The following is a 13119-nucleotide window of genomic DNA, read 5'->3' as shown; positions in this document are numbered from 1 at the left end:
TTAGTGTTGATTACATAGTTCTTCAATTAGAGTTTGCTTGCTTATGGTCTGAGCCCTTGCCTGAAGTCAAAACAGAGCTGTTAAGCTACTCCATCAAGTGTACACCAATGCATAAATAAATACTATTTTTCAGCACAAGAAAAGCTTTCCTCATTTCTTAGTTCCCCATTTGCCAGTTTAAGGAACTGCTCAGAAATCACCAGAAAACAACATGTAAGAGAAGTCCCATTTTATCCTTTTCACCTTGTCACATACAACAAAGAAAGAAGCAAAGTATTAACCAGAAACACTACCCGGAAAACACCTTTCATCAACAAAACGGGAGTTTAAACACAAACTTATCTGCCTTTTGCTCTTCCACGCGCTGGTTCTGCACGGCCCTGCAGCCCGCTCGGCCCCCGCGCGCCCGGGCCCAGCCGCCTCCGCGCCCGAGCGGCGGCACGAGCCTGGCGGCGGCACCAGCACGGCCTTGTGCCGCACGCTGCCTCCGTCAGCCTAGCAGTCTACAATAAAGGGTTGCTTAAACGCGCTTTCCTTCACAGTGCGAGGGACTGAAGAGTCGAGGGAAAAAAAAGTTCTTCTTCGGTCTAACAAAAAAAAAAAAAAAGAAAAAGAAAAAGAGAGAATTTCTATCAACATTAATCGATTAAAGAAAACAAGTGCCCAAAGGGCTTCTCGTCAGCAGCTTTAGGTGAAGCTGACATCTGTAAACCATTATCCGTTATGTATATGTCGCTATCTGATTTCTGTTAGAAATTTTAGCATTCAGAGCAATCTATATGAAAACTATGGAGTAAAAATAACTGTAATATTTTTGAAATACTTGCTACACAAGGAATGTTGCGTCTCAAACAGAAAGCTGCCAGTACCACAAAGATAAGCATCAGCTTTATCCCCATTTTTAAAAACACAATTATATGTTAAAAAGTCACAGGACTTGCCATACCATCTCCCCAAATGCATTTGTTTGCTACAAACGTTGGAACATACATTTTCACTGTGCAAAACAAATAAAACCAGATTACAGAAATAAACATCTCCACAGTGTTGATTTTAATACTTAATACCCAAGATAAACAAAACCAAGCAGGTGTAGGTTGCCTCCTGCATACAAAATTTAGAGTTCTGGAGTTTTGACTATTGAATTAAAAGCTTACTGTCAGCCTTCAGGGCAAGTTGTGTCAGTCAAAACTGCAGTTTGTCAAGTCCTCTGCTTGCTTATCTACAAGCAGCAGCCGTTCTCACTGCTTTCTACAGCACTCTGGAAGCCCTATATCCTTTTTAATATGCTACTGGCTTAGACCGCATCTGCTAAATCATGGTATTTCCCTGCCATCTGCAACCGGGCAGCCAGGCTAAACAGTTATTCCTTCTTTTAGGAGGTGGCTTAGAGGACTTCACCAATCCTCTCGATGGACATAGCAAGCCTGGCACAGCAAACAGAAGTGGCAAATTTCTCCAGCTGTGAAGGAGAACTGACTTGGAGTAGCACATACAAGAATCACTGATTCATCTCACAGGTTACCATCTGAAAAGAAAAAAAAAAAAAGAAAGAAAAAAAAACCCAAATCACTTTCAAATACTTCAACAGATATACAATAAAATACTGATATTGCAACCTATTTAGCACAGCAAGACAAACAGTATACTCCTAAGTACTAACCTGTTCCTGTGGTATAACTTACTTTGCTCCAGAGCATATTGTTTTTATTGTATATCTATATATTTGGGAATAATCCAAAGAAATTATAGAATTTTACTAATTGGCCTTCTTGCTTCAGCTACAGGGTCACAGTTCGAATCTGCACCAAACTTCAGTTATAAACAGAGATTTCTCACTGCCATAGAGTTAAATTCTCTTTTCACTTCCCTCTCCAAAAAAATAAAAAATAAATAAATAAAATCAATTCTTTATGTGACCCATATTGCATTATTGATGTGGATATGACATAAAATATCCATAATCCCATTAGCTGCTGTCTAAAAGAAATGTTAGTAAGTACATGGTATTTAATGACCAAAAGGAAAAATCCTATGGTGCCATCCTTAGAGGCAAGTCTGGTCAAAACACTGAAGCCCGTATTCCTGACGAGGAGTCTATTCAAACAGCTGTCAGTCAGCCAGTCGTGCATTACTCAGGGACCCTATAGACAATGTGGACCAGAAACCTGTCATGTCTTTTGTGCATTATCCAGTCAGCCATGTAAATCATTGAGTATTAAAGGTTACTTTGCAACATATGCTCCTGAAAACCTTTAGCTTCGAGAACTCGTGGAGGGGGAAAGACTAGTGGCTGCCTCACCGTGTCTGAGAGCCCAAGGAACATCAGCCTGCTCTGCTTTCCCAGTTCTAAAAACGAGATTGCAATGCCCACGTTATGTTACCTGTCAAAGTTAAAAGCTGATTCACGTAGCCACAGGCAAGTAACCCCGGCTGCCACCGCTGCAGAGCTGCACGAGTGATTCTGAGGGGGATTTCAAAAGCACTCAGCTGTACTCCTACCGAAAAAAAAAAATCAGGCGCAGGACTGCCACCGGCTGCAAGGGAACAAAACTAAGTCAACGTTTGTTTGTTTCTGCTGACTCTGTTTCTCATGTTCAGACAGAAGGATCATGATCACCAAACTCCTGCCCAGCACAGCCGTATGCTTTCACCCACAATTCCTCCATCGGCTCCAGCAAACGGAATACCTTCCTTAGCAAGGCAGCCGAACTTTAATTAAAAAGTGCACATAAGTGAATTTATTGCATATCTCTGGATAAAGTGTTCCAATGGATAATAAATTACCCTCACTTTTTAAAGCCTGCATCTCATCTCCAGCTTATATTTTTCCTCTAGCCAGTGGATCTTCTGCAGCCTGTGCTTGCTAACTGAAACAGCTCTTTCTTATCCTTTTTCTCCTTGAATACGACTCCTAAACCATGATTAAGATGCCTAAGTTACTAGCTGAAGTAGCATTTGGCTAGAACTGACCTATGAGATGTGGAGTAATCTAACAGCTGCATTATAGAGGGCAACATGATCTCTGATGTGCAAAGACGGAAAATGGTTGTTCTAAAGCTAAAGATGGCTTATGGAGATAGATATAGATATATTTAAAAAAAATGTTATTCAAGAGTAGACGTGAAATTTTCTGAATAAAAATGCTTCTAAATAAACAAAAAAAAAACAGAGAGTAAATTTAAGAAGAATACAAATTTCAGTAATTTTAATGAGGATTTCTGGTTTATCAGTTAATTTAAATGTACCTTCTAAATCTTATAATGGAAGCATGCTTTTAAACCATAATAGAAATATGCATAGATTCACCCACATATTTTTCAAAGTTTCCCCTCATGGGAAATGAAGGATGGAATCACTCATCTACAGAAACTTTGTCAAGGGATATGCAGTAAAATTACCCTTTAAAAAAAGTCAAAAATAAAACCGTATTCCTCCCTAGATGGACTCCATGGTTCTCCTGTGGCTCCCCTCTATCCGACCCTGGAGCAGTACTGTTTGCAGGCACACCTTGATCAATAAAAACGTATAGCTAAACCCAAGGAACCTCAGCAGCTGAAAAGAGAGATGCAAGTCACAGACCCAAGGAGGTCACGTTGTTTAGTTTGGCCACATCCCAACACAAGCCTTCTGGCTGGCTAAAAAAAAAAAAAAAGTGCTACACTTTTTTTTTTTTTTTTTTTTTTTTTGGACTTACAAACTTCCTAGGAACACGTGGCCAAGCTAACTCTATAGTAATGGTAACTACCTAAAGCAAGACAGAATAAGTTTTTCCACAACAAGTTTCTTTGTAACAAAGCAGTGTCAGGCAGGAAGTGAAACAATATAGAGGGTGTTTGTTTCTAATACACCAATATTCCAGTATAAAGATATTTGTAATAAAATGAAATAGCAAATTAAAAACTTGAAATTGCTTAAGCAACAAATGAATGCTTGAAGAGCTAAGAGACAGTGTGTAAACGCACACCACCAGTGAGAACGGAGAACTGACGGCAGAGATCCTCATACAAAAGCTCTCGCCTGTTCTCCGTGCTCCTGGCGGGACCGCGTTTCCAAATACACCCGGCTCCATTCCAAAGGGAGTCACTTCTTGTAAATGATACCACACTTAATAACCCTATTCCCCAAATAACCCTATACTCAATATAGGATAATAATCCCAAATTCAAGAACGACCATACTATTAAGTTACCTTTCTCTGTTTTCAGTCCAAGACCTGCAACAGTTTCAGGAATGTAATACACAACATTAAGCTATCTAGGCACTAGAATTATCTTGTGTGATTTATATTCTCTCCTCCCCCCTCGAAGCTTAACTTAGCATGCTCAGCACGGCGGCAGCAACTCAGCTTAGCTACTACCCCCTGTAAACAACCTAGTCAAACCTTAAATGTCATTGGATAATACTGACCCGTTAATTCTCTTTATTTTGCTATTACAGTCAAAGTTTGCTTACTTTCAATATTTTTGTTATTCCAAAGGAAAGCAAACTCTATGTTTGTGAAAAAAGAAAAACACACATCAGGACCAGAATACCAAAACTGACCAAAAAGGACGCATGGCACAGGTGGGAGAAAAGAAAAAAAAGAAAATAAAGAGCAAGGCTCCCAGACAGTATTTCTGCTGTGCTAAGGGACTCCGAGCTGACTACAGGTGAATGTTTTCTTCCAATTGCACCTCTGTTCAAGTCCTTGGCTTATCAACCAAGACAACCAAAAAGATGATTTCTAAAACAACCCCCAAACCAAAACAGCAACACAGAAAAGGAGAGCGGTGCTTTCCATCGCCGCCGGACACCCGCACCGTTTCTTTGGCCGTTCTGCCCCATGCGAAGCATTCACGCAGCGTGTTACAACTCCCTTCCTCGATGCTTTTGGTACCTCAAGGCGCCTTAACGCCAGCAAAGAACATGAACTTTTCAAGCCACAACCTCATCCCGGCGCTGCTGTGCTGTAATTTTTGAAGAGGCCGATCTCTCTCAGTAAAAGAGCCGAAGAGAACGTACATAGAAGGACTGCACTCCTCGGGTCCTGTAAATTCACATGCTGCATTTGAAATTTGAAGAAAGGAGTGTTTGTCAGACAAAAAATAATAAAATGGAAAGGGTATAGTTCAGGTGTTTCCTTTAGAGGAACTCACGATTTGCTCTAAAACAGATCTTAATACTGAAAGTTAAGATTTATGAGTTTAACCAGAAGAGTGGAAAGGTGAGAAGGGTGAAGAGGATGCAGGCAGAGCGTACCTTTATATACTAGCTTGCACAACCTTCTCTGCACACCGGAGCATAAGAAAAGCTAGTCCAAAAGGACAGAGAGCCGGTCACATTCTCACCTAATACACAAGCTGGCTTGGTGCCATCGTGCGTGGCAGCGCACCATTTACAGCGGTTAGGAGGGCGGCCCACGGCACTTGTGTCGCGAGAAGAGAAACCTCCCGAGCACAAGCGAAGGGAAGCCATCCCCGCAGCGCCAGTCCAACCGAAAGGCCACAGCTACGGCTGCGCCACAGCCACAGCCCGAAGCAGGAGGTCACTTAGGGCTCTGTTATTCCCAAGCACGGGGCGAAGGGCGGTCTGGCTCATCACCACTGGATCACAGGAACGCTTAGGCAAAACACTGCATCAACAAAAACAAACCAACCAACCTGCCTTCTGGTAGGGCTTGAAACCATTGCTCAGAAGCTACTCAGATTCTTCCTGCTCAATAGATTAAAAGCCAAAGTTTTATTTGTTTAAAAATTTATCACTAAATGCCAATGGTTCACTTACTGACTCACGCACAATTAAACATTAAAAATGCACCAAGCTTTCACATGTCACTTAAAAGTAATGTGACTTCAGAGGAAAACTAAATACTTTTTTTTTTTTTTTTTTTTTAATAGGTCAACTGCTGACCTTCCAAACACTCTCCAGGGCTTTTGCCTGACAGTAAACAGGCCCATAAGTTTAGCTGAAAACATAAGCTAGTTGGACATCTGGTGCTATTGAGGAACAAAACATGCAAGAGGCAAGGTGTGTGGGGGGGTGTCATCCGGGGCTGGGAGAAGACTTGGCTCATCTAATGCAAGACCTTGCTGAAAGTTGGGCACATCATGATCTTGAGCTCCAATCCAGGCAACAATGGGTAAGTGACCTTCTTTAATGGACTGGATCAATGCACGTCAAATAGATTAGGCTTGCTGGCAGATAAGTCAGTCCACAAATAAGCTATGCCAAGGTTGTTCAATCGTTCAAGGTATGCATAACTAATTTTTCTGAAAACTCTATATCCTTTTCAATAAACTTTGCATGGTTAGAAGGAGAGAAGTTAGGAATGCACATTTTTTCTTCTTACAATCCATATTTTTATATAGCAGCAGTGTTGCTTACAGACAGCTTATTTGGGATGCTATTTTGGTGATGCATTTGTTAGTGATGTTTTGGTGGAAGTGAAGATTTGTAACAGATAGAAAGTCGTATCAGCTTCACCAGCTGCCAAAAACGTATCCTGATATTTGCTTCCTGCCTTCAAATTTAGTAGCAATTATATTCCACAACAACCCATTGGGATCAAATTTACACCAACTCTCATAGTAACAGTACATAACAAAAAAAGCAAGCAGCAGCTTTTGCCATATGCTGCTTAATGCTCTAAGGGTATATTATGGAGCATAAATTTCCAAATATATGCAGCCACAAGACAGAGCAGGCCAGTATCAGTCACCAAACATTTAGGATATAAATACATAATCATTAAAAGACATTGATCCTTACATTGTAAAAGCAAACCAGAAAGGGCAAATCTGCTGCTGTAAATCAGCAGTCTTAGTATCTATTATCGTGTCAAATTTTTGCATGTTTTCACACTGTAAGTCCTTGTATTTTAGATACTGTATCATCAAACAACTACTCAATCTGTGTCATCCTGTCAACATAACTTTCATAAAGTCATGTTTAATCAAGCAGATATAAAATTAGCCAGGAGGAGACATTTGCTTCCCTTGCTCATCTGAAGCACTGGCTGTCAGTTTGAGTAACAGACACATTTTTAGCTCAGGTCTCCAAGTACTTCACTGTAAAGTGGAACTTTTTATTTCCCCCCTCTTCTCAGCGTGGGCTATGTCTACCTTTCTGTAGATAAAAGGAAGACAAAATAATTGCTGCTTTTCCTCAGAAGGGAAGGTTTTATCTTTACAATATATTTGTGATCCACAGTTCTGAATGAATGACGACTCAGTAGCTATAGGGGTACCTGGGACCAACATGTCATATTCAGCTCAGGAAAAGAGGTGGAATCAACTCTGCTATGGGGCAACAGGAGGAATTTTGCCACGGTCCTGTACTGAGGGCAGGTTAGGCTGACCTCTCGTACCCTATGTAAGCTGTTTCCGTGTTAAGCTGCTGTAACAGCTGAAACTGTTTTATAAAACATGGCTGACAAAAACTTTAATTTTTAGTTTCCTGGAACTACTTTAAACATTTAGTTGGTGATAGAAAATGCCTGAACAACAGAATATCAAATAATTTTAACATCAGTATTCTTATACTTCATTTTAATCTCATTCACAGAGCTGTGAAACTGAAATTCTGGAACCGAACCTTGTAGGACCACACAATAAGTCACGCAATGTCTGGGGCAATTCGTGCAACAGTTTCAGTGCTCAGCTCTTCAGAGCTTGCCATTTTACTAAATACAAGTTATGCTATCTATCCTATCATTGATCGTTTTATGTACAACCACCAATTCACACTGCTGTTGCCTTTAGGCACTTTAACTTTAGTAAATGTATAAACAAATCACATTTAATGTACAGAAAAGCATTGTACAAAATTTCAATTTTTTACAAACAAATACAGCTATTTTATTTTTGTTTGCTATCAAAGTACTTTTCCGAAATACTAAAAGACAGTAAAGTCTCCCTGCCATTAAAAAAAGAGAGAAAAAACAAGTAGCTTTCCAATTTCAGAACATAATCCCTATACTATATGCTACATACATATACTATATGCTGTGATAACCAAACAGCTAAGCTCGAGATTCTCTGTGCATCTTCCATTTTCTGACTATCAGCAGTTTAAGTTTCCTGTGCTGGATTGCCATGTTCAACCGACATTAGTAGACTGATCCTTTATGAATGTATTTAATACATTTTGAATACTTCTGGTTTCCACAAAAATCTTGTTGCAGTGATTCATACAATTAAGTTTTTTACTGCATTTTTTTTTTTGAATCAGGCACCTTATATTTCATTGGAACGCTTCAGTTGTCAGATTTTGACAAAAGACCACCCATAGTCGCTTTTTCTATGCCCTTTATGAACGCATGAAAGTTTTTGACCATTCCCCTCAGTTATTTCTTTCAGACTGAAGAGGTTAGCCAAAACAAACCAAGGGAGGTGGTTCGCCGCGTGGCACGCCCACGAGCTGCCGCAGAACGCTCTGGATGCGGAAAGCTCCCGCAGGTCCACAAGAGCCGACTGGCGAGGCCAGGAAACTACCTACTAAGGATTACGAACTGCCTATGCAGCTGTCTGAGTAAGTCACTGAAATACAGGTGATGGGAGGCTAAGGGATTACTTGGATGAAATATCCTCCCCCAGGACCCACACTCTCCCTGAGCCATCTAGTATTTGTCACTGGTGAAGAGAGGGGACACCGAGCTAGATGCACCTTCAGTCAGACCCCACGGGGCTACTCTTCCAAGGCATAGTTCTTTCCTTGTACAGGAGCCCTTGTTTCTTTCCAACCAGCCTGTTAATTTCCAACTTTAATATTTATTTATTTATTTTTAAGACTGGGGAGAAGGGGAAGAGGGAAACAGAGAGGGACCAGATGTGCATATAGTACTTCAAGATACGAACATGACAACAACATTGTAAGGTTTTGTGTTTCGTTCCAATTCACAACATTGCATTTGACGTTTGGATCACTTATCACTGAAATTTTTATAAAATTATTCACCATGCCTCCAGGATCTCTTTCCAGGTCACAACAGTTCACTGAGTGCAAAATCTATGATTCTTAAGATTCACGGACTAGGCACAGGCAGATTTGTTCCCTTCTCCCCTATCCATCACCAGGCATTATTGGGCATGTACCATCACTGAATTTCACCTATCTTTTTATTACCCAGTTACTAAGTACTGCAAGAGTCTTCTGCAACTCTTCCTGGAGCCCAGTGTAGATTTATACAACTGGAAAAATTTTGTACAAATTATTACTTCGTGATTCACATTCTTTTTCAGTTCATTATTAACCTATTAAGCAGAGTAGATCCCAGCAGAGATCCTTGGGAACCCTACTGTAATCTCCTTCCATTTTAAAATTTGACCATTTATTTCTATCTTTTGTTTCCTGTCCTTTATAAAAAGTTCTCTAAAGAACTAACTTTCCCACCTTTAATAGGCTACAGGCTTTTTGGAAGGGATGTTTTTGTCAGATTCTCTGAAATATCTGGATTTTCCAAACCTAGTGGATTGCCCTTATTCCCACATGCGCTACCACCTTCAGAGAACTCTGAAAAAATATTAAATTAACTCTCCTCCATGAAACCATTATAATGATCATCATATATATTCACTTGCCTAATAATTCTACACTTTATTACAGTTTCTAATAACAGAAGCCGAGATTCTTCTTAAATTTTTAATTTAATCTTTATCTGAACACTAACTCTATAGTCTGATTCAATAAAAGCAAAAACCATATAAGCTTCCCTCTGTAATGGAATCTATTGCACATAATGTTAACTAGATAGTTGAAAATAAACTTGTTTTCTCAACTGGAACATCAGTTGAATTGAAAAGCACTGGAGAAGCAGGTCTGAGGCTGCAGTGGGAGTAACAAATGTTTCTGTTGTCTGAGCACAAAAATCCCAACTAAAATGCTGTAAAGTCACCATTCCAGTGGTGGAAGTTCCAGTTTCACAGCTGTAGAGCAATAGTAAAAAGAGACTGAACTCAAATTTGCATGGTGGAAAAGACTCTAGAAAACTCTCTATATGAGTAGTGGAGAGAAACGCTCATCAAGACCACTACTGCTGCCATTTATTTTTGTTCAAAATTATCATTTGAATACCAATTTTGCAGTATATATGCAATAAAAATGAATCCCTGGTCCCTAAATAGCCAAAAGGGGATCAACTTAACAGTGCTTTCAGGACCAACAGTACACTGCTGCTAAAAAAAATCTCATGCTACAGAGCCTATAAGAGCTCTGTACTATCTCTCTACTGCTTTTTTTGTCATTGCATTGAATCCAGAGGCTGGAACCAGTTGCACCTGAGCAGCCAGGAGGAGCAGAGGCTGCATGCGAGCCAGCTGCCTGGATGGGGGCTCCGCGCCTGCTCCAGGCCGCCAGCAGCGTAAAAGCCACCAGCAGCAATGCAGACAACCCGAGAGTTCGGGTTTTAACGCAAGTTTGAGGAACGAGCTGGAAGACCGTGCGTGCCTGCCCTCACACCCTGCTGAACAGCAAATCTCTGGACACCCAGGAAGCGCCTAGAGAGACGCTACGCTCAGTGACTGCGCCTTCTAATGTACTTCAGGGCACGCATCTCGTCAACCTAATTAAAACTAGAAATCATTTACTGTTAGCAGGTTTTCCTGTGAGGCAGGAAACAACAGGAGACTGATAGCAGGAGAAGCGGCCTAGAGGGCATTGAATTCCCTACTACAATTACCTAGCAGAAAAAAAAAAGAGCAGTAACTTCTTTAGAGACTGCTGTCTGCACCAATTATGTGTTTAATGAAGCAGCTGGGTTCACTTTTTCAGAAATATTTTTGAAATATGAGAATTTCAAAGTAGTCCCTCCATGAATAACAATGAATTTATATATACATATACATGTATGTGCGTGTATTTACACACACACACACTATTTATTCATTCTGGGCATCCCATACATGGCACGGATACTTTGGGTTGGGTCAGCAGAGGCTTATTTGTCCAGCTATGATGTGGCCAAACACGGCAGTCATTATCTAAAAACAGATAAAGAGCTGGAAAAAATACAAAACTCATCCTGCTTAATCCAGAATATTTCATTCTGTGACAGTATCATGTAGTAACAAACATGAGGCCTTATATGAAAAGGCTCCATTTGCTCTGGGTAAGAGAGAATAATAAATAACAAAATAGTGAAGAAATCTTGTGACTGAGACCAACTCTGAAATGAAAGCAAAACTGGCATTTCTCTGTGCTGGCGGTTAGAAGGTTTCCAGAGGGTATTTAGCCAGCACCCTCCCCCAGGCTATTTTTTGATAAGCTAAAACTCCATATCTCTTTGGCTTCTTCTTAATCCACAAGGTTAACTGAGTGCTTTAAAACTGGATCAGTTTTATCATGATTTTCAACATTAAACAAAACTAGTTACTTTTTGACAGCCAAAGAAAGCTTTTTTTTTTTTTTCTTCTTATAGAGTTTATTTAGGGGATTAATTTAAAGTTAGATCTGTCGAGGTTTTAAGACAGCTCTGCACAACTACATTTTTATGACACACTGCTTACCCCAAACCCTTGAAGAGCCATTTTTTGTTTTTTTCCCCCCTTCAAAAGCCAATTTTTAATATTGTTTCTCCAAAACCCCTGGCAGAATCAACTGGGCAGAGATCATTTTTCAAATCTGTAGGCATAAAGACAGCGTCATTCACGGATGAACAAAAAGAAAAAAGCGAACATGAGAGAAAGACGATTTCCAGCCCTGCGCTCCCACGAGGCCAGCACAGCACTCCTGAGGTTAAAGCCTCCCTACGGAGCAGCCGAGGACCAGGGGGAGGCAGCGCCTGGGGAACCCCGCAGACGCCGCCGGGCTGCGCTTCCCCGACAGTCCCGATGTTATCATCGGATCAGCGTTTGAAAATGGATTTACCACCTGCCTTTTTGGCTCAAAATTTTAATCCTAGAAGTCTGACAAACGAGTTTTACATGCTTAATGCGTGTTTTCATATTGGTTATAGAAATGAACAGGGTTTTCTTCACCATTGATTGTACTGTTCACTATTGAACAAATTCCTGAATATTTGATTACCACCTTCACCTGCTTCAGGAGCAGAGTAGTTCCTATTTTCATGTATTGCTTCAAATACTGACCACGTAGAGTAGACAAATGCTCTAGTTTAAGAGCCTAATCTCTCTCAGAAAAATTCAACACTACAAAGGCAGTGGTGCACCGAGGAGGGAAAAGATCTAGAAGACAGGTAAAAATAATAGGTTTAGGGTCTACATCTTAGCCTGTTTATAAGGGAGACCGACCACGTAACAGAGGAAGAACGATGAATAGGGACATTCGGTACGCAATAACCAGCAGTGGTGGAAAGCAGCAGGTGTTAATACCAGATCGGCTCCTCCTGTCTGGAGATTATTAACATGCAGTTAGAAACTGCTTTTCATATTTCCATACAGTAGTCTTCCTCAACCTGCAAACAACGTCGTCTTCATGATCCTAGCACAGATCCTGAAAATCAGAACGCTGTCTGGGGGCAATAGGACAACACACACAGCGAGGACCTCTGAGCATGCAAACGCGCGTATGTAAATACCGCGCAAGGAACAGAGCTCACGTGGAGTTTGGAAACCCACATTTCCAAAGATGATGGTTTTTGCAGAGTACATGGAAGAAAATTGACAACTTTACCTGATACATAAATGGCATTTTGTTATTCTTCGGATGGGGAGGCAAAGCTTTTCTTATTTAATACAACATGCTTACTATTACGGTTTATTAAAACGCCTTACAAATTAGAGCAGGTACACTGAAAGTAACTATCAGTTAAATTACAATTACACTAATTCAGAGAAGTACTGGGACTAAGTGGTTTAATATATTTATGTTAAAACTGACATTTAGATTTTATCCCTACTCATGTTTCATATATAAAAAGTTTCTTTTTGGTACTTACATTTTGAGTAAGTTTCTATGATCACGGAAATTTGGGGAATAGAAAGTGAGCGGTGGTTCCAGCTGACTAGTCTGAGGAGAGGTTACTTCGAGTTCCTGGATTTGATGATCAGCGTGTTGGAGCAGGTTGCTGAGAAACCCCTCCTCCGCAACACCGGCATGGTTCTCCCTGCTCCAAAATTAGCACCATACAAAAAATAATGGGCTACTTCCACAATATGGGATTCCCCAATAGGAAACCCTAAT

General features: G+C 40.5%; 1 protein-coding gene across 4 annotated transcripts in view; it reads right to left on the bottom strand.

The window, feature by feature from the left end:
* SPSB4 (splA/ryanodine receptor domain and SOCS box containing 4) overlaps positions 1 to 13119 on the bottom strand; it is a 97636-nt gene that overhangs the window by 44543 nt on the left and 39974 nt on the right. The window contains exons 3-4 of one of the 4 annotated variants that reach the window (XR_010884973.1): positions 1158 to 1528; positions 448 to 587 (exon numbers count right to left, since the gene is read on the bottom strand). The exons of 2 other annotated variants lie outside the window; for them this stretch is intronic. Coding sequence is in view for 1 of the 2 variants with exons in the window: in XM_067301474.1 (XP_067157575.1) it covers positions 1515 to 1528 (14 nt within the window). In the remaining variant the exon portion in view is untranslated. Of the gene's footprint in view, positions 1 to 447; positions 588 to 901; positions 1529 to 13119 lie in introns of those variants that run through there. One more of the 4 variants, XM_067301474.1, reaches the window with a different exon arrangement.

The sequence above is a fragment of the Apteryx mantelli genome, chromosome 9 (assembly GCF_036417845.1).
Source record: "Apteryx mantelli isolate bAptMan1 chromosome 9, bAptMan1.hap1, whole genome shotgun sequence".
NCBI classification, from domain to species: domain Eukaryota; kingdom Metazoa; phylum Chordata; class Aves; order Apterygiformes; family Apterygidae; genus Apteryx; species Apteryx mantelli.
This window is presented reverse-complemented; position numbering and strand designations above follow the sequence as displayed.